Raw genomic sequence first — 22,554 nt, 5'->3', positions numbered from 1 at the left:
AAGCATCTCTAATTTACAACTCCAACCCAAACTTAATTCAACTTCTTTCCCCCTAAACCACTTTTCCTTTTGGATTTACAATCCCAGATACCAAAAGCACAATCTACTCAATTTCTCAAGTAAGGAAGCTTAGTATCTCACTGGCATTCTCTAATCAGTCATCAAATCTTGATCAGTCTGCCTTATCAGTGTACCGTCATTCATTCAAGTACTTTTAAAAAAATATTTATTTATTTTCCTTATTTATTTTGGCTGCATTGGGTCTTAGTTGCGGCATGGGGTATCTTCGTTGAGGAACACGGGATCTTTTGTTGCAGCACGTGGGCTTCTCTCCAGTTGTAGCATGCAGCTTTTCTTTCTCTAGTTGTGGCACGCAGGCTCCACAGCTTGTGGGCTCTGTAGTTTGCGACATGCGGGCTCTCTTATAGAGGCGTGCGAGCTCAATAGTTGTGGCATGTGGGCTTAGTTGCCCTGTGGCGTGTGGGATCTTAATTCCCTGACCAGGGATCGAACCCGTGTCCCCTGCATTGGAAGGCAGATTCTTTACCACTGGACCACCTGGGAAGCCCCTCATTCAAGTATTGACTGATATGTTTCAGACAAAATGCAAAGAACTGGGAATACAAGAAGATAAGATCCCTGCCCTCTTGGGGCTTGCATTCTGGTGGGGTGGTCAGACTCACAGATACAGGAAAAGCCAATAAGTAAAATAAGTTTACAGAGTTGTAACTGATACAAAGGAAACCAACAGAGAGTGAGCTACTTTAGATGGAAAAGGGGGCACATTTTGTCTGTATGGGGAACTAAAAGGTGGCCAAGGTGGTTGGATCACAGTGCACTGATAGGAGAATGGAGTAAGATGAAGTTGGAGAGATTTGCAGGGTGCTGGTCATGTAAAGCAATAAAGTAAGGGAACTGACATATATTTAAGATTTTGGGAAGCCAGTGAAGAGGTTTAAGTTATGGAGTCATGTGGTCTGAGTTGGGAGTTCATATCCCTCTGGCTTCTTTGTGGAGAAGTTGGGAGCAGGAGATCAGCTAAGAGGTTGTGTTTGTCCTTCAGGTCAGAGATGATGATGGGTTAGACCAGGCTGGTGGCAGTGCAGAAACAGCAAAGCCTTGCCTCTTTTCCATCACCAATTTACTGAATTATTTTTGGATACTTCTATCACATTTTGACATTCATAATAACCCTCCTGACATGCCTCTGGGTTTATAGGCTCCTAATCTGTCCGCCACACTGCCTGGCAGCTAGATTTGTCCACTCTTCTGCTCAGAGGTCCCAACTCACCCCCCATTATCCTACAGAGGCTCTCAAAAAGAGGTGAAGGATGTTGCATAATTACCCAGGAGCAATTTCAAATACTATTGACCAGGTGTCACCCTATACACAGGGTTATACTCTCTGGGCAACTTGAATGTGTACTTTTTAATGAGTTCTCCAAGTGATATAGATAATCTGCTCTCTTATTTTCTCCATCATGCCAGGAACAGTGGCGTATAAAATGCAGCTTAGCTAAACACAAGATCTGTCCAGAAAGGCCATGATTGGCGTACCATCCATTCACAGTTAACATCTCACCATATCCTATTATGTCTTTTATTTATTTTCTTCCCTCAACTCTGAAGGAGAGGAAATAGCCTGATGCATTGTCTGGGGAGGTGGGTGGGCATAGAGGTAAATAGCTGATTACAAGGCAAAAGGATAGATATTTTGGAAAGGGTTGGAAAGCCTGAAACACATCAGGAAGCAAGATTCATTCTGCAAGCTTGAGAAACTAGCACAGGGTCTACAAAATAAGATTTTGATGAGTGAATGAAGGAGTGAATGAATGATGATTGAAACAATACCTACTACTGAAGGACAAGAATAACAAAGCAGAGTCCTTTCTTTAGCTGAATCCATGTCATAAAGCAGTGATTACTTTATATTGAAATAAGGAAGGACCACTTAAACTAAGATTGCTTTTAAGGTAATATGTTCCAAATGAAAAAAGGACTCCACTAGTTGGGAAAGACGTTTTATTCCCAAGCTTCTAAGAGGGTTCTTCTACAAACAATAGAAGCTTAAAGTAAAAAAGAGAAGATAAAAAGAAAAACAAGTATTTTTAACTATTGAAAAGTAGACAGCCTTTTTTTTAAAAAAAAAAATTAAACATAAAAAATGTGAAACTGTAGTTGTCAAATCTAATCCAAATACATTCCTAGAAAAAAGGATCATCCACGGTGACAGGCTTCCTTACAGCTGTATACTTGTTTAAGTGCTATTCATTTTCTTTTTTTTTTTTTAATTAATTTATTTTTGGCTGCGTTGGGTCTTCGTTGCTGCATGCGGGCTTTCTCTAGTTGCGGCGAGCGGGGGCTACTCTTACTTGTGGTGTGCGGGCTTCTCATTGTGGTGGCTTCTCTTGTTGCGGAGCACGGGCTCTAGGTGCGCAGGCTTCAGTAATTGTGGCTCACAGGCTTAGTTGCTCCACAGCATGTGGGATCTTCCCGGACCAGGGCTTGAACCTGTGTCCCCTGCATTGGCAGGCAGATTCTTAGTCACTGCGCCACCAGAGAAGGCCCAGTGCTATTCATTTTCCTTTTGAGTTATTTCTTCACTTCAAATTCAGCTGGAGATCTGTGCAAATCTAGCAAAATATTCTTTGGATTACAAAAAACATATAAAAAATGAACAAAACCTGCAATTATGGAAGCCTTGAGAGTGTGCAATCCTTCACTGAAATGAAAGATTCCAAGGTGACATTGTCCACAGAATTTATTCCGTTGAAGTGTTCAGACAATTTGATTTAAATGCAAAGGAATATGGAAGTGAGCACTTCATCAAAACATTTCTCTTTGTATGCATTTTGACTGAGTCATAAAAATAGGATGTAGCAGGATATCAAGAAATTGCTTGAAACAAACTCCCACAATAAAGTTAAAAAAAAAAAGAAGATAATCTAAAAATTATCTGCAATCATAGAGAAAGCGTGTGCCCTCTATCTAAGGGAAAGAGGAAAAGCACTTACAGCATAGCATAACCTGTGTGTCCTTTCCCCGAGTATTGCTATGTTTTGACCTTGGCCCTACGGAGCAGGTGAAGTGTCCTTCACAGAAGTCCCAACCCCCAGGCAGCAAGATGGGACTGCAGGAGACTGCAGGCATACTCACAGATCAAATGGCATTGACCCTCAGAAGCCACCATGGTCCCTGTCCTCATTCTGAGCTTATGGCCCAAAGCATATTTTAAAACAAGGTTTGGAAATGAATTGCTCTTTCTTTGATCAAACTTTAGAATGCCACATTGTTTTAAGAGGAGTTAAAATTATAAAAGGAAAAATAAGCAGTTTCAGCTGGCAGGGTCATTATGATAGCCTGGCAAGATCAAAGTAAGGAAGAATAGAATAACATTGGAGGTCTGATCTGATAACTACACGTGGCAAATGTATATTTTTGACTCTTCACCCCGCCAACCCTCAAATGCTCGGTATGGGGCATAAAATCTCCATCTTGAACTTCAGAGTTCTGATAGTTTCATTCCCTCATGGACTCGTTTCTCATAACCATCAAATTACTGATACACAAGATAAACGCATACTATATAACAAGTATTGCAAAATCATAGACTGACCTAGATCTTTAGCATCCTTCTTTTATAGAAGATGCGTGTGAAGAGAAGTCAGGAAGCTAACACTGAGAATGTACAAAAGAGCTTTAAACAGTGCTACAGAATCTTGTCTGAAAAAACATTTGTAAAACATATTTGATTTTAAATAAACAATAAAAGCAGCAGACTACAACAGATCATAAATAGAGTTATTAAAAGATCACAAATATCTTAAATTAGAATTATAAATGGGTCATTAGAAATAATTTTTTTCAATGTTAAGAATCAAACCCAGAATTAAAAAAGAATCTTTTTTTTATTTCAAAGGTTGCTTCTTATATTGAAGCTCATATTAAAGCAACAGTACAATGTTCATAAAATATAAGTGTGATGCCGTAACATTTCTTACATGTCAGAATACTGATATTTGTATGTATACTAAAATAAGAACTTTAAAATTGTACAAATAGATACATTAAAAATGACATAGAAATAGGGCGCCTCTCACTGAAACAAGACAGTTATATCTGGCACGTATTAGTTTAAGATGAAAGTAGAAGCAAAAAGATTTACAAGAATCAGCAGTAACAAGATTGATACTCAAGAGACATAATTGTACATTGTATTGTACATACATTGTATGGGTTTAAGCTGGCTGAATATTATATATTTCAAGTTTAAAAATGCACTACATATAGAGTGTCCATAGTTTAAGGCGAAATTACAGCTCAGAACTGTTGTCCTTTCTAATTTTGTGGAAGCTTCTTTGACAAATTTAAAAAAAAAAAGAAGAAAAAAAGACTTAGATGTTCATAACACATAAACAATTTCCCTTCATTGTGAGTTCACCGTTAGACGTCCCCTTCTCTTAAATATTTTGTATGCCAAGTGGTTTTCCTCTAGCCAAGTTGATAAACTTCAATATTTGCCTTTTTGTGAGAAAAGGTACTTCACAGTATTTACCACTTTGATGTCCTTGCAGTTTTATTAAATGTATCCTCTCTGTAAAACTTTGCTTGTTTTAAATGAGCCTTTCCTTGTTTTAAAAAAATACCTGTTTACATATCTTCTAGATTCTTCAGAACACCAGACACAGTTCTTAAGGCCAAATTTGTATCGTTTTCGTTAAGAGTCGTCATCAAAAGTGTCTTTGGAACCGTACAAGTCCGCTAGTTTCTTAAATCGAGGTCCCCAGTTCTGCAGGTAGTCATAGTCCAAGTCTGAATCTGTGGTGGCCGACTCTAAGGAACTCAGGGACCCGGCCACAGAGCCCCTGCCTTCGTAACCATAGATCTGGATGGAGTCATAAGGAGGGGCGGTTGGGTCATTATCCGCCTCCTGTATTCTCGTGTTGATGAAGTCATCCACATCCACACTGTTGGGTGCTGGCCGGAGCCCAGGTCTAGGCATGTACTGATATTCAGGTTTTATGTCTTTGCGAGGGATAAATCCATTGATACCATCAGGGTTCTGGAGGGTGGCAATATCAAAGGCTTCTGTGTCTTCTTCCCCACCCCCCTCATCATCATAGGTAATGATGTTCTCACGGACATCTTCTTCCTCGAAGACAATGAGTGGTTCTTTCTTTTGCCTTCTCAGTGTCACAAACAACACTACGATGACTACAGGGGAAAAAAAAGAAAAAGAAAGGAAGCATAGGTTAAGCCCAGTCTTCTGGGTTCTTTTCCCAGGGAAACTCTGCTTACCTTAAAACATGGTGTACACATGCTTCAGAACTGGGACCAGTCTATGAAATGAGAGCTTTACCTGGAATCCCCAAAGATGTGCAAAGTTGACCTACTCCTGGCTCTTCATCTGCAAAATGCTTCCAGGAAAATATTATATCCAAACAAACTGGGAAGTTGGAACTATTTTGAGTTTTTACAAATGAATCCGACACTATTTAGAAGTCATCTTCAGAAGAATTAGGAAGATTCTAAATGTGTCCGTCTGCAGCCTCTTAAAAGTGGGTTATGCCTGTTTCTTTTTGCAAAGGAAGACAGCTGCCTCTCCAAAGTTTACAAATGAGGACATTCAGAGACTTGAGGTCCTAACTTTCTACAGGAGGTGCTGAGCCCCTGCCCAGAGTTCTGAGGTGGGGTCAGCATTGACCTTACTCTACCTTTATAAGAAGTCTTATCATAAGCATGGCTAGACTCTCTTCAGACCACTGTATATAGTTTATAAAGACCCCCAAGAGACAAATGACAAATCTTCTCTATCTGAATACAGGGAAACAGCATCAGCTGAAACTCCAGATGAAACCACTGTAACTGTCTCTTCCCTGGGAGAGGGGATTCCACTAAACTCAGGGCATCTAGGATGAATAAGCAGAGTTGCTTATAAGGAAAGCTCTGACACTGTTTCATTCCCTATCAACCCCCCCACCTCCCCACAACGTTCCATTGGAACACTCGCCCACACACTCAGCAAGACTGAAGAAAGTGTTTGTGGCTGAATTTGGCAAGTGACTTGAGAGCCCCTCTGGGTCCACCGTCACTGTGAGATGCAGGGATGAGGGTCTGCACTGGACCAGACTGTGAACGGCTTCCAGTGCTCAGCAGGCAGTGTCTTTCCCCTGTGCCTTCTGTAACAGCACCCTCACCAGGCCCGTTCTTTTTCACTTTCTTTGCTTGGCTGACTCTTTATCTTTCATCACAAAAATCCTTCCTGATATGCCATTCTGATACCAGACAGGGCTATTGGTATCCACTCTATGTACCCACCTGGCCATCACCGTGACACGTGTCACACTGTTCACACATCTGCCTCCACCACTAGATTATGAACTTAGAGCTTTTCTGTTTTCTGCTCTCTCTGCTAGGACTATCCATCCATCCCAGCCCCTTTCCCCAGCTGGAAAGCTCTTTCAGCATCTGATAAGTATGTTACATCCTCCAGGAAGTTGTCTCTGACCTTCCCAGTCAATGTCAGGTACTTTCTACTCTTGTGCTCCCACTGCCTTAGGTTCGTGTCTCTATCATGGTGCTCACCATGTGCCTCTGCAATTTATCTGCTCATGCCTATTTTCCTCAATAGACTATGAACTTTTTGATCACTGAGATCTTGTATGATTCTTCTCTTTATCCCCCAGGGCTGAACACAGGGCCTGGTACCCAGAAAATACTCATGAACTATTGGTTGAACTAAACTTGCTGGCTCTTCCCTATGTATCAGGGACACATTAATTCATTCAGTGAAGAACTAACCATCATGGAACAAGTATAAATTTGATGTCAGACATACTTAGATTTGAATCCTGATTTTTTTGTCATACACGAGTTCTGAGACTTTGGGACGACTGATCTAATCTTCCTGAGGCCCGGCACTGGTAGATGCTACCTGCATCAGCACATTCCTGCTGTTACAGAGTAAACCACAGATGGGACTATGTGCAGAAGAGGGGCACCTAACTCAGCAGGCAAGTGCAGGAAAAGCTGCTCTGGGCTCCCCATGAGCGGATGCATGCACCCAGATATTACATATGACATCTAGAGGAGGAGCCCAGATCCAGCTTCAGCCAGGCCAGTCTTCATCCAGTTCCTTGAGTCTTTCACAGACCGTCTTTGACATCACGATTATTCTTTCTAGCTCTAACTCTTCTCATACCTCTTGTAAGGCTCACCACTGTTCATTTACTAGGTCTTTGCCTAAATTCCTCTCCTGAAAAATCTCTGATGTTCAACCCCGTCCCCTGCTGATGCCCCCAGATGTCTTCTGTTACGCAGTCCTGTGATGCCCGGCATTTGCTCATCACAACCACCCCCAACTCGGCTCTAATGCTTGTTAAGTTGCCTGTTCCCCCACCATACCCTAAAATACATGAGCAGGCAGGCATTCCCTCTTTTTTGTCTCAAATTGCCTCCACGGCATATAGCACAATTCCCGGTAACTTGAGAAATATATGTGTTTCAAGGATGGGCATCTGGTTGAAAGGCCCTTCCTACAGGTAACCTGGGAGGTCCCTTACCCAGGAGAATGACGATGCAGGCAAGGATGGCGATCAGCGCCCCAGTGCTCAGGCCGGCGTTCAGGATGTAGGCCTCTGCGTTGCAGGACAGCAGTGCGCCGTTCACATCACACCCACAGACCTTGATGGTGAGGGTGTTGGTGCTACTCATGGGAGGGATTCCACCATCACTGATCACAATGGGCAGGAGGTACAAATCCTGCTTCTGCCGACTGAACCCTCCGCGCCGGGCGTACACCCCTGCGGTGTTATCTGTTGGAAGAGGGGAGACAAGGTGTACTCGCAGAGCAAGACCACGGAATCACAGACTTCACATCTTTGCATTCAGCTTGGCTGATCTGAATGTGCTTTTCTCACCCCAAGGCTACAATCTGAATCCTCCCCACTTGTTCTTTAATCTAGACATCTATAGAAGCCACAGTCATTTGGCATGAAAAGGATCCCTGAGTTTTGTCCCATCTCGAAATGAAACGCAGAAATCAGCTCTTTTTTATTTCGTCGATATGAATGCCTTCAGTGGCCGGGTAACCACAGCATTTTCTGTTTGGGTGTTGTCCCTTTCCTCAAATACAAGGAAGTATGGGCTTCAATTCCACACTCTATGTTAATATACGATAAAATTAAATATATAGGCGAGTGTGAGAAAAAAACACACAAAACCCTTCTTTTTCAAGTTTGTACTTTCCCTACTTCGTGACAAGCCTTTGGCCAGTTTTTGTTACTTTTTTGAGAGATTTCTAATCTACCCTCAAATCTTGCCCAAACTATGAACCCACTTATAAGTCCTAAAGGAAAATATTATCTTTAAAGTGGAAATATTTTATAAACCCAGCAGCAGGTTTACAGTTTCTCTGAAATTCAGCCACCCAGTTAAACCTGTCATTCCTGCTTAAAAAGATGACGTTTTCTCTGCTGCTCACACAACACAGCCCACATCTACACGGTGGATCACCAGATAGTTCTCTGATCTAGATTTTACCTTGCCTTCTAGGCTCATGCCCGCCCCTTCCCACACGCCCCGGTTCAGCCTGCTGTGCAGAACTCGTGTCTGTTCCCCAGCACACTACACTCTCTGTACACCTTGGCTTTGACCCTTTGCTTTAATGCCCCCAAAAGCCGTTCCTTTGATCATTACAAGTCAGCTTCTCAAGCCTCAAAACTGAATCCAAAAGTCACTTTCTGGGAGCCGTTTCTAGACCTCTCCCCTCTTCTCCTTTGTGACCAATCCCACTGTACGTTCCTACAGAAATCAGCCTCCCACTCTTCTGTCACTATTTGGTGGCATAACTACTTGGGTCTCTCCTAGACTGTGAACTTCTAGACAATAGGGGCTTTTATCTGATTCATCTCAGTCTCTCCAGTGCTGGACACACAGCAGACATTCAATAAATATTTGTTGAACAAATGTCGTAACCTTGTTCTGGGAAAAGTTTCACCCAAGTTCCAGATGTTGGTTTTCATGTATTTCCCAATTGTTTGTAACCTATTCCTCCAAATGCTTCCTCATCGTGTTTTCTGCATATCTCTACCAGCCATAAAGAATTTTTCTAGGCCATATGCTCTGCATTTGGAAAACATCGCTATTATAAAACTGTGGAAGTTTTGAATATACTCCATCAAATTATACACACACACATCCACACACACACATCCTCAATATGGCACACATGTTTTTGTGTGAGTTAGGAATCAGTAATTTATAGCAATAAGAATGTTATGACCAACATGATGGCCCAATAGCCAGCATGCTTTAAATGGATTGACAGGACCATGCATTAGCTCTTGTGGTAGGAAAAATTATCTTAGAATCTAAAAATTGAATTCATATATTTTAGGTTAAAGGAAATGTAATATATTCTGTGTGAGATAAAAAATACATACAAATGGCAGATTCAGTCTCATTTAGGACTGAGCAGATATTCTGAGTATTGCAGAAGGTAAGGTGTGTGTACCTGCTGGCTTTTGGCAAGACTTATTAATGACGGATCCTCTGCCCTTTGCTGCCAATCTCTCAATAAAAACAGGGCAGAACAGCTAGCCCTCATTTCTGTATTTTCTGAAGTTTGTTTGATTGGTGTATATTGCTCTTACCACTGGAGGAAAATTATATGTACTATGAAAAATAATGAAAAAAATAATAATAAGCTGGTCAAATAGAATGTTAATATTCAGTTTCCTGACTGTTCTTTCCTATTCTAGGCTATAACATTGTTGTATGCTTAACAAATACAAAAAATTTACATATCTACATAATTAATTCAAATGTTATTTTTTCCATCTCATAAATTTCTTTTGAATTCAAGTAAGACTTTCACAAATGAAATGTTAAAATATCGGGGCTTCCCTGGTGGCGCAGTGGTTGAGAGTCCGCCTGCCGATGCAGGGGACACGGGCTCGTGCCCCGGTCCGGGAAGATCCCACATGCTGCAGAGCGGCTAGGCCCGTGAGCCATGGCCACTGAGCCTGCGCGTCCGGAGCCTGTGCTCCGCAGCAGGAGAGGCCACAACAGTGAGAGGCCTGCGTACCGCAAAAAAAAAAAAAAAAAAGTTAAAATATCTACCACATTTTAATGCTCTGAAATGTCACAAATGCCATCGTAAATAAAAATGAATATGAAAAATTTACGAAGAAAAGCAAATTAATTGCTCAGTCAAATATACCTCTCTGATACAAATGACATCCCCAAGAGGGCATTCACTTAGTTTATCTATTGGGTTCCACCCTGTTACCCATGGTGTAGTTTGGAGGGAATGTGACCTGAGTGTTTTTATTTTTTTAAACCCATGGAAGCCATAATTTAAAATCTATTTTTCAATGTGCCATCCATGCAAGACTGTACCTCCGGATCATAACAGGCTGGCTTACACATGATGGTAATTGAAAATCACACACTAATGGAAAACATGTTTCTGAGCCGGACACCAGCCTGCGAATTCAAGATGTTTCACATTCTGAACAGCTGAGTCCTCTCAGACACACTAACTATGAAATGAAAGCTCATCAAAGTACCCTGCTGACTGAACCATTTACTGTCGCTGAGTGATTCATCAGTAGAATCTTGAGAACTTTTAAAAAGTGTCTTCTAGTCAAACATGTTTCACATATGGATTTTAAGATTAGTTTGAGAGGTGGAAAATAAATGGAGTGAAGGTCTCTTTCTGGGCATATTCTAAATCCATGCTTTAGAATGAGTCACTTGTCCTGTCAGAGCCTCACTTATTCATCTTTAAAATGAGGACACTGGTTGATATCAAGCATGCCTCATGGGGTTGCTATTGGAACCAAATAATATAATAAAAGCCCATGGTTGTCCTCTGGGCTGTGCTTCCAGAGGGCTCAGGAATCATTCTACCAGAAAACCTAGCACTAGTATTGAGATCCTCCAGGGATGGTGAACTGGTGAAGGGTAGATATGGTTAGACAAGAAGCATGTCTAACCAGACTAGTCTGGCACTTAGGTGGTTACTGTGGTACGTAGGTAGTTGCTGTGGCATGAATGCATAAAATATCCCCCCTCTAGATCTAAGTGGCCCCAGCACCAATGCAAGGATGAGTTTTTCTGGGGGAGGGCCATATCAGAGGAGACAGTGCCATATTCTCTGATAGTCTTTCTTGTGGTCCACTCTGATCACTGATCTTTTACTAACAAAAAGAGCCACTATGGGCAGGGACTCCATGAAAATCAACTCTAGAAAAACAAACGGAAAAAGAAACACACAGTAATAAAAAAACCCTCTAGGAAATCAATTTTGCATCTTATGTTTGGCTACAGATTCTCTCATCTAAATTATTTTAATTATCCAGCTACTCCATATCTGTCTTTGAGAGGGTCCCCTTACTTTGGACATACACATTTCTGAGGTTTATCAGTGACCCAAGAAAAAAATAAGAGCTTCTGTGAGGACACGTTTTCAGGGAAGTGTCAAATTGGCTCCATGGTTAATAAGATGAGGCAGAAAACGACAAATGTTGTATGGATTTTTAAATTTCCATCAAGAGATTTCTCAGACCCTTCTCCTTTATAAAGCTTGCAAAGAGCAAATCTCTCAGTATTTGGGGTCAGACAGACCTGGGCTTGAATCTCGACTCTTCTGCATATCAATTGCCTGACTTTTAGACATGTTAGGTAGATGTCTTGATTTGCTGTATTCTCATCCAGAAAGCTAATATTTTTTAGGGTTAAATTTGATTCCATTCATAAAGGTACTTAGCATAGTGCCAGGCTGTTGGAGATGCTCAGTAAATATTAATTCTATTCTGGAAGCTCTCCTCTTGGTGCAGTAGACTAATGAGGAAGAGAAACATACTGACAAAGAGAGGAAAGTGAATTCTTGGAAATGTCATCGCAGTTTTGAATGCAGTTGCCTACATAGAAGGGCTCATCATCCAGAGGCAGGAGATAGTTCATGCTCTTCAATCCTGGGTGATATATTTCCCATGGTAAGAAAATGTTTTTCTTTTTTTTTTTTTTTTTGCGGTACGCGGACCTCTCACTGTTGTGGCCTCTCCCGCTGCGGAGCACAGGCTCCGGACGCGCAGGCTCAGCGGCCATGGCTCACGGGCCCAGCCGCTCCTCGGCACGTGGGATCTTCCCGGACCAGGGCACGAACCCGTGTCCCCTGCATCGGCAGGCGGACTCTCAACCACTGCGCCACCAGGGAAGCCCAAGAAAATGTTTTTCAAGCACCTCGGTGTTTCATCCTGACACCCAATGTTCTCCTCCCTGGCCACAAACATGGAAGCAGTTAGCAGTTCCTTTTTCTTACCCCTACTTAGGCAAAAACTTGTAAATGAGGCTATAAATTACTAGTATATGTGATGTACAAATTGTAGTATTTCTATTAATGGAAAATAAATTCAGGTTTCAAATTTTTATGGCTACAACCTGGACTCCTAACCGTATGCTGTTTTTATCTGCACACTTTGTCATTACACTAACAAAATGTAAAAGTTCCTGATAATGATGTCTCCATGGTGCCAGTTTAGAGATGCAAATGTATGGGCTATGATGATGATGTCACCCAAGGGAGGAATATATACAACTGATATTAAAAGGGAAAATTATGATAGGGGAGCAGCCTTTGATACACAGACTGCACAGAATGCCAACCTTATATTAGGTAAAAAAATAATGGGAACAGGGCAAAATGGGCAGTATATGGGCATAGCCCCTGCATATTAACAACCTGAAAAGAGGAATCACTGAAGCAAAGGATTAGTACTTTCTGCTCTCACCATGATGTCAGGAGAGAGGCTTGGCCTAAGGTGAGAGAATGTTGCCCCAGTAGCTTTCCTAAAGAGCATCTTAAGATGCTCTTCCTTACCACTTCTTTTCCTCTGTCCCTCTCTGTTCCAAAGCTAAAAATTCCCCCACTGATCAACTTGATCAGAGATACTTCAGCCTGTGAAGATAGGCGCTGTCTGCATCAGACTGGAGCCCATCTCTTGAGACTGTTAAAGAAAAAAAATATACATATATATGGAGAATCTAGGCCAAGCCTTAAGCCTTGCTCTTATTTAATTCACTTCTGACCTAAATCTACCCACTCTACCCTTTCCGCTCAAACCTCAGAGACAAAGTAGATCTATCTACCACATTAAAAGCTTCCACACACTTGAAGACAGTTATGCAGTCACTAGTAGAATAATCATTATTTGATTACTTTCTTCTGGGTCCTCTCTACTTTCCTTAGAAATGTGGCAATAGCTGTATAAGAATAATGAAAAAATATATATATACATATATATATATATATATAGTGTGTCCCAAAAGTCTCAGTGGAGTTTCAAGTTTAATAATTTCAGAAGTACACATGCTATACAATTACAAAAGACATCATTGAAAAGTGTAATTATTTAGGTTTTTTAATACTCATTTAGAGATGTGATTTTTGAAAAATTAATTTCAATTTTTGACGCCAGTATTTGCCACCTTGAATCTGAGGGAGGGACTGAAATAATAGAAATTTCAAATAACATTTTTAAAGTTTGTAGCATTAATTTTCTGATATGACTGATGCTTAAAGGTGAACTTAATAGCTTGCGTATATATCTTTTCTTGTCTTTCTGAACACCGTACGAGCCGTCTATCTACCCATAGTCACTGCTCATATTTCATTTCACAGTCTACGGTAACTGTTTGAATGTCTGTCCTCTCCATCAGACAGTAACCTCCCTGAAGGCAAGAACCTTGCTCACTCATCACTGTTCGGTTAGCAGTATTTTGTGTGTTAGAGGAATAAACAGTTGAAGGATGTTTCTTTCACTATATCTCAGCATCCATCTGGCTTTCCCACACAGTCGGATTTTACTGATTAGCTTGCCATCAATTTCCAGACTCCATCTTCTCCCACTTTGTACGTTTGAACCCAACTCCATCAGCGCTGCCTGTATCAATATTATGGATCTTGTTCCCAGTAAATATCATCTCTTTGTCTCATTATTCTTTTCTCATTATTTAGGGTGAGTCAGATCCAACTAAGTAACATTTATCGAGCTGCTAATATGTGCAAACCTTATTCCTTGTTACTTCCGCCTACCTTATCCCAAAGAATTTTTAAATTATGTGCAGAAAGTATAATTACCTTTATTTTATATGAAAAGAAATGGAGGAAGCAATTGATCACAATAACATGGAAAATACAAACGAAACTAGGATTCAAACTCCTCTAGGTTTCACTATATTTTTCCCAGTGCACAGCAGACCCTAGAATCCTGATATTATTGCATGCCAATTACATTGGTTCTTTTTTTTTTTTAACCAAATTTCCCCAACATGGTTAGTTAATTAGATGGACACCATCACCGCCTATAGCTAAATCCAGATAGACTCAGGTCCCAGATAAAAGAGCTGCTCTTAGAAACCTAAGATGTTTATGTTAGAGAGACCTACAAAGAATTAAGGGCACTCATTCAACACCTCTCTTCCCATAGCACTTCCAGAAACACACACACACCTTCAGAAACAAGCCAACATGCAAGGGGCGAAAAGAAATCTATTATTTTCTCAATACTTTGGAATAAAGGAAATGCTACAATGAGGTAAATTCTATGAGACTAGTCTTAAAATATTAATGCAAATTGTTTGATCCAAGACTCTGATGGCTGTAATGTTTCCCCTCTAAACCAAGGAGCTACATACTACAGGGGAAGGGGGAGGATCATGATCTTTTACTTAACACCTTTGACACTGAGGGATCGGCAAGATACAAAATGCAACAAATAACACTGTGGAATAATTGCCTGTGTGCATGTGTGTATGAGGCATCTAAGTGTGCCCTGTTCGTGGTATCAATAGACTTTTCATTGTTATAAATTATCACATCCCTTAGAATCAACTCTCCCTGCACTTTTGTTAGAGGACAATTTTCTCCTTGGTGATAGGGAGGGAGAAAGGAATATATTTCTTGGTTTAAGACAAGGAAAACTACCAAGGAATTCAGCGGGATATAAACATTTAGGGTCTTTTAGTGAGTTGAGAAATCCCAAGAGTAGTTAAGTCAGTGACCAGAGGGAACCTGGAAAGAAGGATCTGTCTGATCCACCAAGAAGACCTATTTCTCTTTCTCTTGAATTGAGGAGGGGGTGGGTTTCCAGATAAATTGTATTCTGTGTTGGACAAGCTGCAGCATGAATTTCAGGCAGAAAAGAGAACATAATTATTTATACAGTGAAAATGGCAGGGCATTAAAAGCCATCTGCCATTTTGATCTGCCAACAGAGCATCTTCCATATTGAAGCAATTAAGGGGGGAAAAAGTTCCACAGAAATCTGTTTGGCTATCTTTGAATTATAAAAGTGAAAAACCAGAAGCATATTTAGATGATTTTTGGTGCTGCTCATCAAAAAAAGAACTGTCCTTAGTTTAGACCAAAAAGTGGGGGTTGCGGGGGAGGGGGAAGAGGAAAGAAAGAAAGATGTTTGCCAATTGGTCTAATCAGGGTCAATCTGTCTTGGCTATCTTTCCTTACACAGCCAAGCCTGCTTTCCATACAAACTCTTTTTTGTTCTCTTTGTTTTTTGTTTTTTTTTTTATTTTTTAGCAGTTCAAACTTAACTCTGAATGTATCAGGTATCAGAGCTCATTTGATCTATAACTTGGCCCATATTAGATAATACACTTGCAAAATAAATACATTTGAAAGTCACCTCTTCCTGGATCCAAACCTTAGATGTCCAATATAACTTTGTGGAATAATAAATAATGAAAGGATGGATGGATGGATGATGTGGTATTGGCTCCTACAGAACATTCCAACACCAAAAGATGGGTTGTCTTTTTCAGCCTGAAGCTTATCTCATAACATAATCATTTTTCCACAGTAATAACTAATCCCTGAAATGTCTGAAGCACATTACATGTCTTTCCATCTACTCTTTCACTTTAATTCCTGCATTCAGTTAACCCATTTTTCTTAAGTTTTGGGGTACTGCCCCCACAGAGCTCATATTCTAATGGGAGACAGACAGGGAAATGTATGCTTAGAACGCAGAGTGATAAGAAAAATACTAGAGGTTAGTGCAGTGTTCCTGGTGCACAGAGGACGTAGCATCCAAATGGGCTAGGGATGTCCAGCAAAGCTTCCCCTAAGAGACTTCATCTATGGTGAGACTTGAAAGAGGTGGTATAATAGGCAGTGGGGGTACATTTTCCACAGAACAAAAGCATGGACACGTGAGAGCATGGCATATTTGGGAAACTAAAGGTGGTTTGAAGTTTCTGGAGCCTACGTTTTAAGGTAGCAAGAGAAAGGAGATAATAGATGCAACGTTTATGGGAGGTAGGTCATATCATTTCTTGCTCACTAGGCTATAAAGTTTCAGTTAAATCCACCAGAAATGGAGACCCATAGAATAATTTTAAGAAGAAAGACATTATCAGTAAGGGCTGAGTTAATGGGGGGCAAGACTAGAGTCAGACAGCCTGTTTGGAGGCCATCATGATAGCTACAGCTCCTCTGCAGGTAGGTCATGAAATAGTCACTATCAAAATTAGCTGTGCTTTCACAATATAACTAACTTTGCTGCATGTGCTTTTGGGAATTTCCTGACATCTGGGACTATCTGCTAAAGCCAATATTTAATCTTTAGCTCTTGCTCTTTTCTCTATATTTTATCATTGTTTAGAATAAGAGGTTTGGAACTTTAAAATATGAGGTTCAGTATCAGGATATGTCAATTTAATTTATTGAGTCATTAGGTCAAGGGTCAAAATCATACTATCTCTTTGTCAGAATCCAAAAATCGTGATTAAAAATTGAACATCCATTTTTAAAAATAAAATGCTAATGGAAAGGAAACTTCCTAAAATACACACATACCCTAACACAAATCTTAATTTTAATCTTCTTAATTTTAATCTAACAACCAATATTATGCTTAATGATGAAACTCTAGAAGTAATATCCCCATTAAAGTAACAAGTAAAGCCATTATTATTGCTATTATTTAACATATAAAATGCAAATCTATGCAATTTGTAAAAAAACCCAAATATTAAAAAAAGAATGAAGCAAATTATTATTATTTAATTTTTATGTAGCTGTCTCCCTAGAAAACCTAAGAAAATAAGCTTAGAAGTTATATCACCTTAGAACAATGTCCAATAATAAATGAACTAACTAAAAGAGCTATAGTTTATACTAAAAATTGTCACTTAGAAAATATACATAATTTAAAAATCTACCTCATAATAGTATCTAAAATATAAAGTAGCTAGCCATAAACTTAGTAAGAAATGCATAGAACAAAAATGAAGCAAACTATAAAACATTCCTGATGGTAATAAAAAGAGAACTGAATCAGTGGAAAGTCAGATCATGCTTCTAGATAGGAAGAATATTTTAAAATTCTTAGTTGTTAAATTAATCCATAAATTTAAGGTAAACTCAATAAAATTCATGAAGATACTTATCAGGCACCTGAAAAATAATTCTAAATTATACCTGGAGGAGCAAAGAAACCAAAAACTAAGAAAGAGTAATAAAATGAAAATAATGTAGACAAAACCCTTGTCAGATTTTAACACACATATTATACGTGTGCAACCGTTAAAGAAAAATATGATACTATCATGAGAATAAATAGAATAGGGAGAGTTGATAGTCCAAAAAAATAAAATCTAATAGTATGTAATGTAGGTGAAAATAAGGATGGCATTGCAAAGCAATTGGAAATGACCATTTCTTAAATGATATTTAGGAAATGGCCAACAAAGGGAGCCTGTGTATTTATTTCACATGGATAAATGATTGAAATGGGAAACATGATATATAAGAAGATAAACTAGGTGAATATTGATATCACTTTTCCATGAGGAAGGTTTTGCTAAGAATAATTTTAAGCAGAAAAACTGATACAAAAAGTACAACATCTATACTTTAGAACATAGCATAATCAGGATTGAAAGGACATTGAAACATTGCAGAAATCTATGCAATAGGTATGATAAGTCACAAGTTAACAGCATTAAAAGATGAAGAGAGTTTATAAATCAATTGCAAATTGATGAATATACAATTCAAAAACTGGGTAAAGGACATGAGTAGCCAATTTATAAAGCAAAAAAAAGAATCAGGGAATTCCCTGGTGGTCCAGTGGTTAGGGCTCTGGGCTTTGACTGCAAGGGGCACGGGTTCGATCCCTGGTCAGGGAACTAAAATCCCACATGCCACGTGGCCGAAAAAAAGAAAAAAAAAATCTTTGTACTTCCCTGATGGCGCAGTGGTTAAGAATCTGCCTGCAAATGTGGGGGACATGGGTTCAATCCTTGGTCCCGGAAGATCCCACATGCCACGGAGCAACTAAGCCCAGGTGCCACAGCTCCTGAGCCTGTGCTCCAGAGCCCTCGAGCCACAACTACTGAGCCCGTGTGCTGCAACTACTGAAGCCCGTGGCCTAGAGCCCATGTTCTGCAACAAGAGAGGCCACCGCAGTGAGAAGCCCACATGCTCCAATGAAGAGTAGCCCCTGCTCATCGCAACTAGAGAAAGCCCACGCACAGCAACGAAGACCCAACGCAGCCAAAAAAATAAATAAATAAATGAATAAATAAAAGCAAAAAATAAAAAGAGCTTCAATTAAAAAAAAAGAATACTTATTTAAAAAATCCTAACTTTACTAGTAATGAAAGGAATTGAAAATTTGAAATGTGATATGTGATTATAATTCACTTATCAATTTGTGAATCATTTAAAAAGAATAATAGTATCTAGAGTTGGCTTGAATGTGAGGAAATGGGAGCTTACCTATTTTACTGATGCAATTATAAATTGGTATAATATTTCTGATAGGCTATTTGTCAATTAAGTGTCAAAAGCTTCTGATACAGTAATTCCACTCTAGGAATCTATCCTAAAAGAATAATTAGATATTTGGCAAAGGTGTATGAAAACAACGTACTTACACAACAATAGTCAACTGATATCATATACCCTTGTAATGAAGTTAGGAGGATATTTAGGGGAAAAAAATGTTGACATAAGTATACTGATGCTGAAAAATGCATATCATGTATTATTATGCAGGGAAAAAAGCGGACATTATTTTATGGTTGCCTTTTTTAAAGATCAAAATATATGCCGGGCTTCCCTGGTGGCGCAGTGGTTGAGAGTCCGCCTGCCGATGCAGGGGACGCGGGTTCGTGCCCGGGTTCGTGCCCTGGTCCAGGAAGATCCCACATGCCGCGGAGCGGCTGGGCCCGTGAGCCATGGCCGCTGAGCCTGCGCGTCCGGAGCCTGTGCTCCGCAACGGGAGAGGCCACAACAGTGAGAGGCCCGCATACCGCATAAATATATATATATATATATATATATATATATATATGCCAAGAAAAAGTCTGGGAGGCTATAAAAATTAGCAGTGATTATTTCTGGATAGTATATTGTTATTTTATTATTTCTAATTTTATTTCTGCTTGTTTGTATTTTATAATTTTCCTACAAGGAATATGTATTAATTATGCAGTAGAAGAAACTTACAAAATTCTTTGCAAATATATTTTACAATTACTATGGCTGTGATTAAAATTAAACTTGAAGTACAGTTTGTCCTTTTCTATTCACACTTTCCCTGGAATACTAGATTGATGAATTTATTTTAGATTTTTTCTCTTCTGAAGATTGTTGTTATTTGATTATGGGGTAAGCAAAGATTTTTAAAGAAAATAATTAATTAGAAAAGACACAAGCTCCATATTCATAATATATAAAGTGTTACTACATGAGACAGAACCCTTTAAACACTCAAACATTTTAGTTCAATTCACTTACTGCTAGAGTGACCTTGGGCAAGTCTCTGAATCTTCTGATGTTTCATATTCTTTCCTCATCTAGGAAATGGGGATAAAAATATCCAACATGCCTACCCCCTAGGGCTGTTTACCCCTAGGGCTGTTTAGGAACTAAGTGGAACAATGGCCATTAGCAGGTTTTATAATCCAATGAAGAACTACATAAATGAGATGGGCTCTTCTCAGTATTTTTTTCTTTGCACTTTTCTTATTCATTACATGTTCCTTATTTTTTTTAAAGATGCCATAAGTCTAATATTTTCAAAGTAAATGCATCTCAAAGCCTGGGTGGATCAGCTCTTCCTTTCCCCAAACAGCACCACTCTTGATATTATTAGCCCCAGATGGACTCAAATGTTGAAGAGTTATCCAGTGTTCTACTTTCCTGCTGCCTGCTGAGTTGTCTTTGAAGCTCGGGCTGTAGAATGGAGTAAGATAAAAATGAAATAAAAGGCTTGTGTGTATTAAGATGGCTTTCCCTCTTATATTTTTAAAGAGGCCAAGCGCTTATGCCGAGTTTAGGCAAACACAATCCTGATTATTTACATGGCATAATGGAAGTAAGCACTCAAGGAGAGAGAAATCTGATGCTTTTACTCAGCATGCTGTAAACCATTATCTCATGTTTTCTATGGAAAACAGTCTCAGCTGGGAAATTTGGTAACTCAGTAGGCTATTAATAGGATGTAGAATGTGATTACTCTTTTTGGATCACTTCAATATGTAATTACTTTTAGGATCTGGTAGAAAGAAACTCTATTAAATGATAATTATAGGACTGTATTTGCTTTAAAGTTCTGTAATAGCTCTAAACATGGGAGTTTTCATTAACTGTTTGCCATAGTTAATAAAGTCATTTTTCTTAAAAAGTATCAATTCCCTGCAAAAGTGGTAGCTCCACAAAGGATTAGTTTCTTATAGGAAAGGGTAGGGGAAACAAATTGTGCAGTAGGTTGGCTTCTCCATGGTAATATAATCTCCTTGAAAATATAGATGGCATTCCGAAGTACTGTGACAAAGTGAAATATTTATAAGTCCCTAGAGAACAATAGGTCTTAGTATAATATTTTCAGAGGGTAAACAGCAACTAAATATTATTGCACACATAAAAAGAAGACAAGGCAGGTGATGGAGGCAAAGTTGGCAAAGAAAAGCCTAGAAACACCAGCTGTTTTAGGAGGTGTCCAGCAATAAACAGGGTTATTGCCAGGAATACATCCAGCAATTAGACCTCAAATGTAAATTGGGGATTATATGAACACATAGATATAAGGATCATAATGAAAAGCTCAAATCAGTCCAAGAAATAATAATAAAGTATGCCAGGTCATATCCCCCCCAAATCCAAGGAGCATGGGGCACAGTGGTTTAGGCTGCAACCTCTAGCCTCTGAATGTCCAGGTTTAAAATCTAGGTCTTGCTGTCACATGGCTGATTTACTTAATGGCCTGTCCCTCATTTTCCTCATCTTCAAAATGGGAATGATAATAATAATCCTCACCTATGATGCTGTTGAGAAAATTAAATAAAGTATGGGAAGGATCTTGGCACGGTGTTTAGAACATAGTTACTGGTATGTGAAATATAGATAACACTGATAATGGTGATGGGGAAAGTAACATTACTTATTAGATTAATTTAAGATTCTATAAACCTGATCTCAGTCATCAAGAAAGCAATATATCTATAACCTCGTACATAGCTAGCATGTGTCTAATGAAAACGTGTTCAGAAGGACCACATTTTATTCCTATGTCAAATCATGGCATTTGTCTTCCTGTTCTAATAGACATGCATTGTGACAGGCTTATAGGAACAGGTGCAGGCCAAAAGAGTCTTGCCAGGAGTCAAGAAATTTATTTTTTGATCTTGGCTCTGCTATACACTTTGTCAAGGGACTGCATCAGTTTGGGCCTATACTACAACAACAACAAAAAACAACTACTTCGAATAATTTCCAAGTCTAGAACCTCCTTGACTAATGAAATGAGAAGTAGAAATTGCATCAAATTTTGCATGTTTACAGTGGAGAACAATGCTTTATTCATGCCCTTCAGGCAGTAATTCCATAACTACCTTTAGGTATCAACCACATTGCATTAAAACTATGCTGGGAAGGGAAGGACAGCTGAAAGATTACATTACCTTACAAGGTTGAACTGATCTCTTTTAACGCTTTACTTAATATCAATATTCATAAAGCCATGCTTCCCCCTAAGGATGTATCAACCTCTTAAAAAAAGATAAATGAAGTTGTTTGCGTATTGACCCTGTAAGCCTCCCCACTTGGTTTTCACACTGCTTCGTGAATATCAAAGCCAACAACAACAAAAAACGTAAAATAAAATTAGACTCACTTATTCCTATGCACCAAGAGAGCCCATATCTCAAAATGAAGGTGGCATTATTATTTTTTGTTTGTTCTTCAACAGAAAGGCATTATTAAGATTAGGGAGATACTTGTGCTCTGCAATATAAAAGCCATTTATTTTCCATTTCTACTTCTCTGAATGCACAGGAACCTTGGTACGAACCTCTGTTGTCTCTGACTGTGAAATTTGGATTGTGAATGATTTCAGGGGGTAGACTGAAGATAAATCTTGGTCCATTGGCTGTGTCATCCTTGTCATCTGCACTAATTGTAACAATTGGCTGAAAGAGAAAGGTGGCCCATAAATAAATCATGCTGACATTGGCACATCA

At 39.3% G+C, this 22,554-nt stretch overlaps 1 protein-coding gene across 6 annotated transcripts in view; it reads right to left on the bottom strand.

Moving 5' to 3' along the window:
• Positions 1-1,952: 1,952 nt before the first annotated feature.
• CDH11 (cadherin 11) overlaps positions 1,953-22,554 on the bottom strand; it is a 146,343-nt gene continuing 125,741 nt past the window's right edge. For all 6 annotated transcript variants that reach the window (XM_082863243.1, XM_082863244.1, XM_082863241.1 and 3 more), the window contains 3 exons: positions 22,386-22,503; positions 7,563-7,814; positions 1,953-5,214 (listed from right to left, as the gene is read on the bottom strand). In XM_082863243.1, the coding sequence (XP_082719369.1) occupies positions 4,718-5,214; positions 7,563-7,814; positions 22,386-22,503 (867 nt within the window). In that variant the 3' untranslated portion in view covers positions 1,953-4,717. The remainder of the gene's footprint in view (positions 5,215-7,562; positions 7,815-22,385; positions 22,504-22,554) is intronic.

This window comes from Leucopleurus acutus (assembly GCF_964270905.1).
Source record: "Leucopleurus acutus genome assembly, chromosome: 20".
NCBI classification, from domain to species: Eukaryota; Metazoa; Chordata; class Mammalia; order Artiodactyla; family Delphinidae; genus Leucopleurus; species Leucopleurus acutus.
The sequence above is the reverse complement of the archived record's forward strand: the minus strand, read 5'-3'. Positions and strand labels throughout refer to the sequence as shown.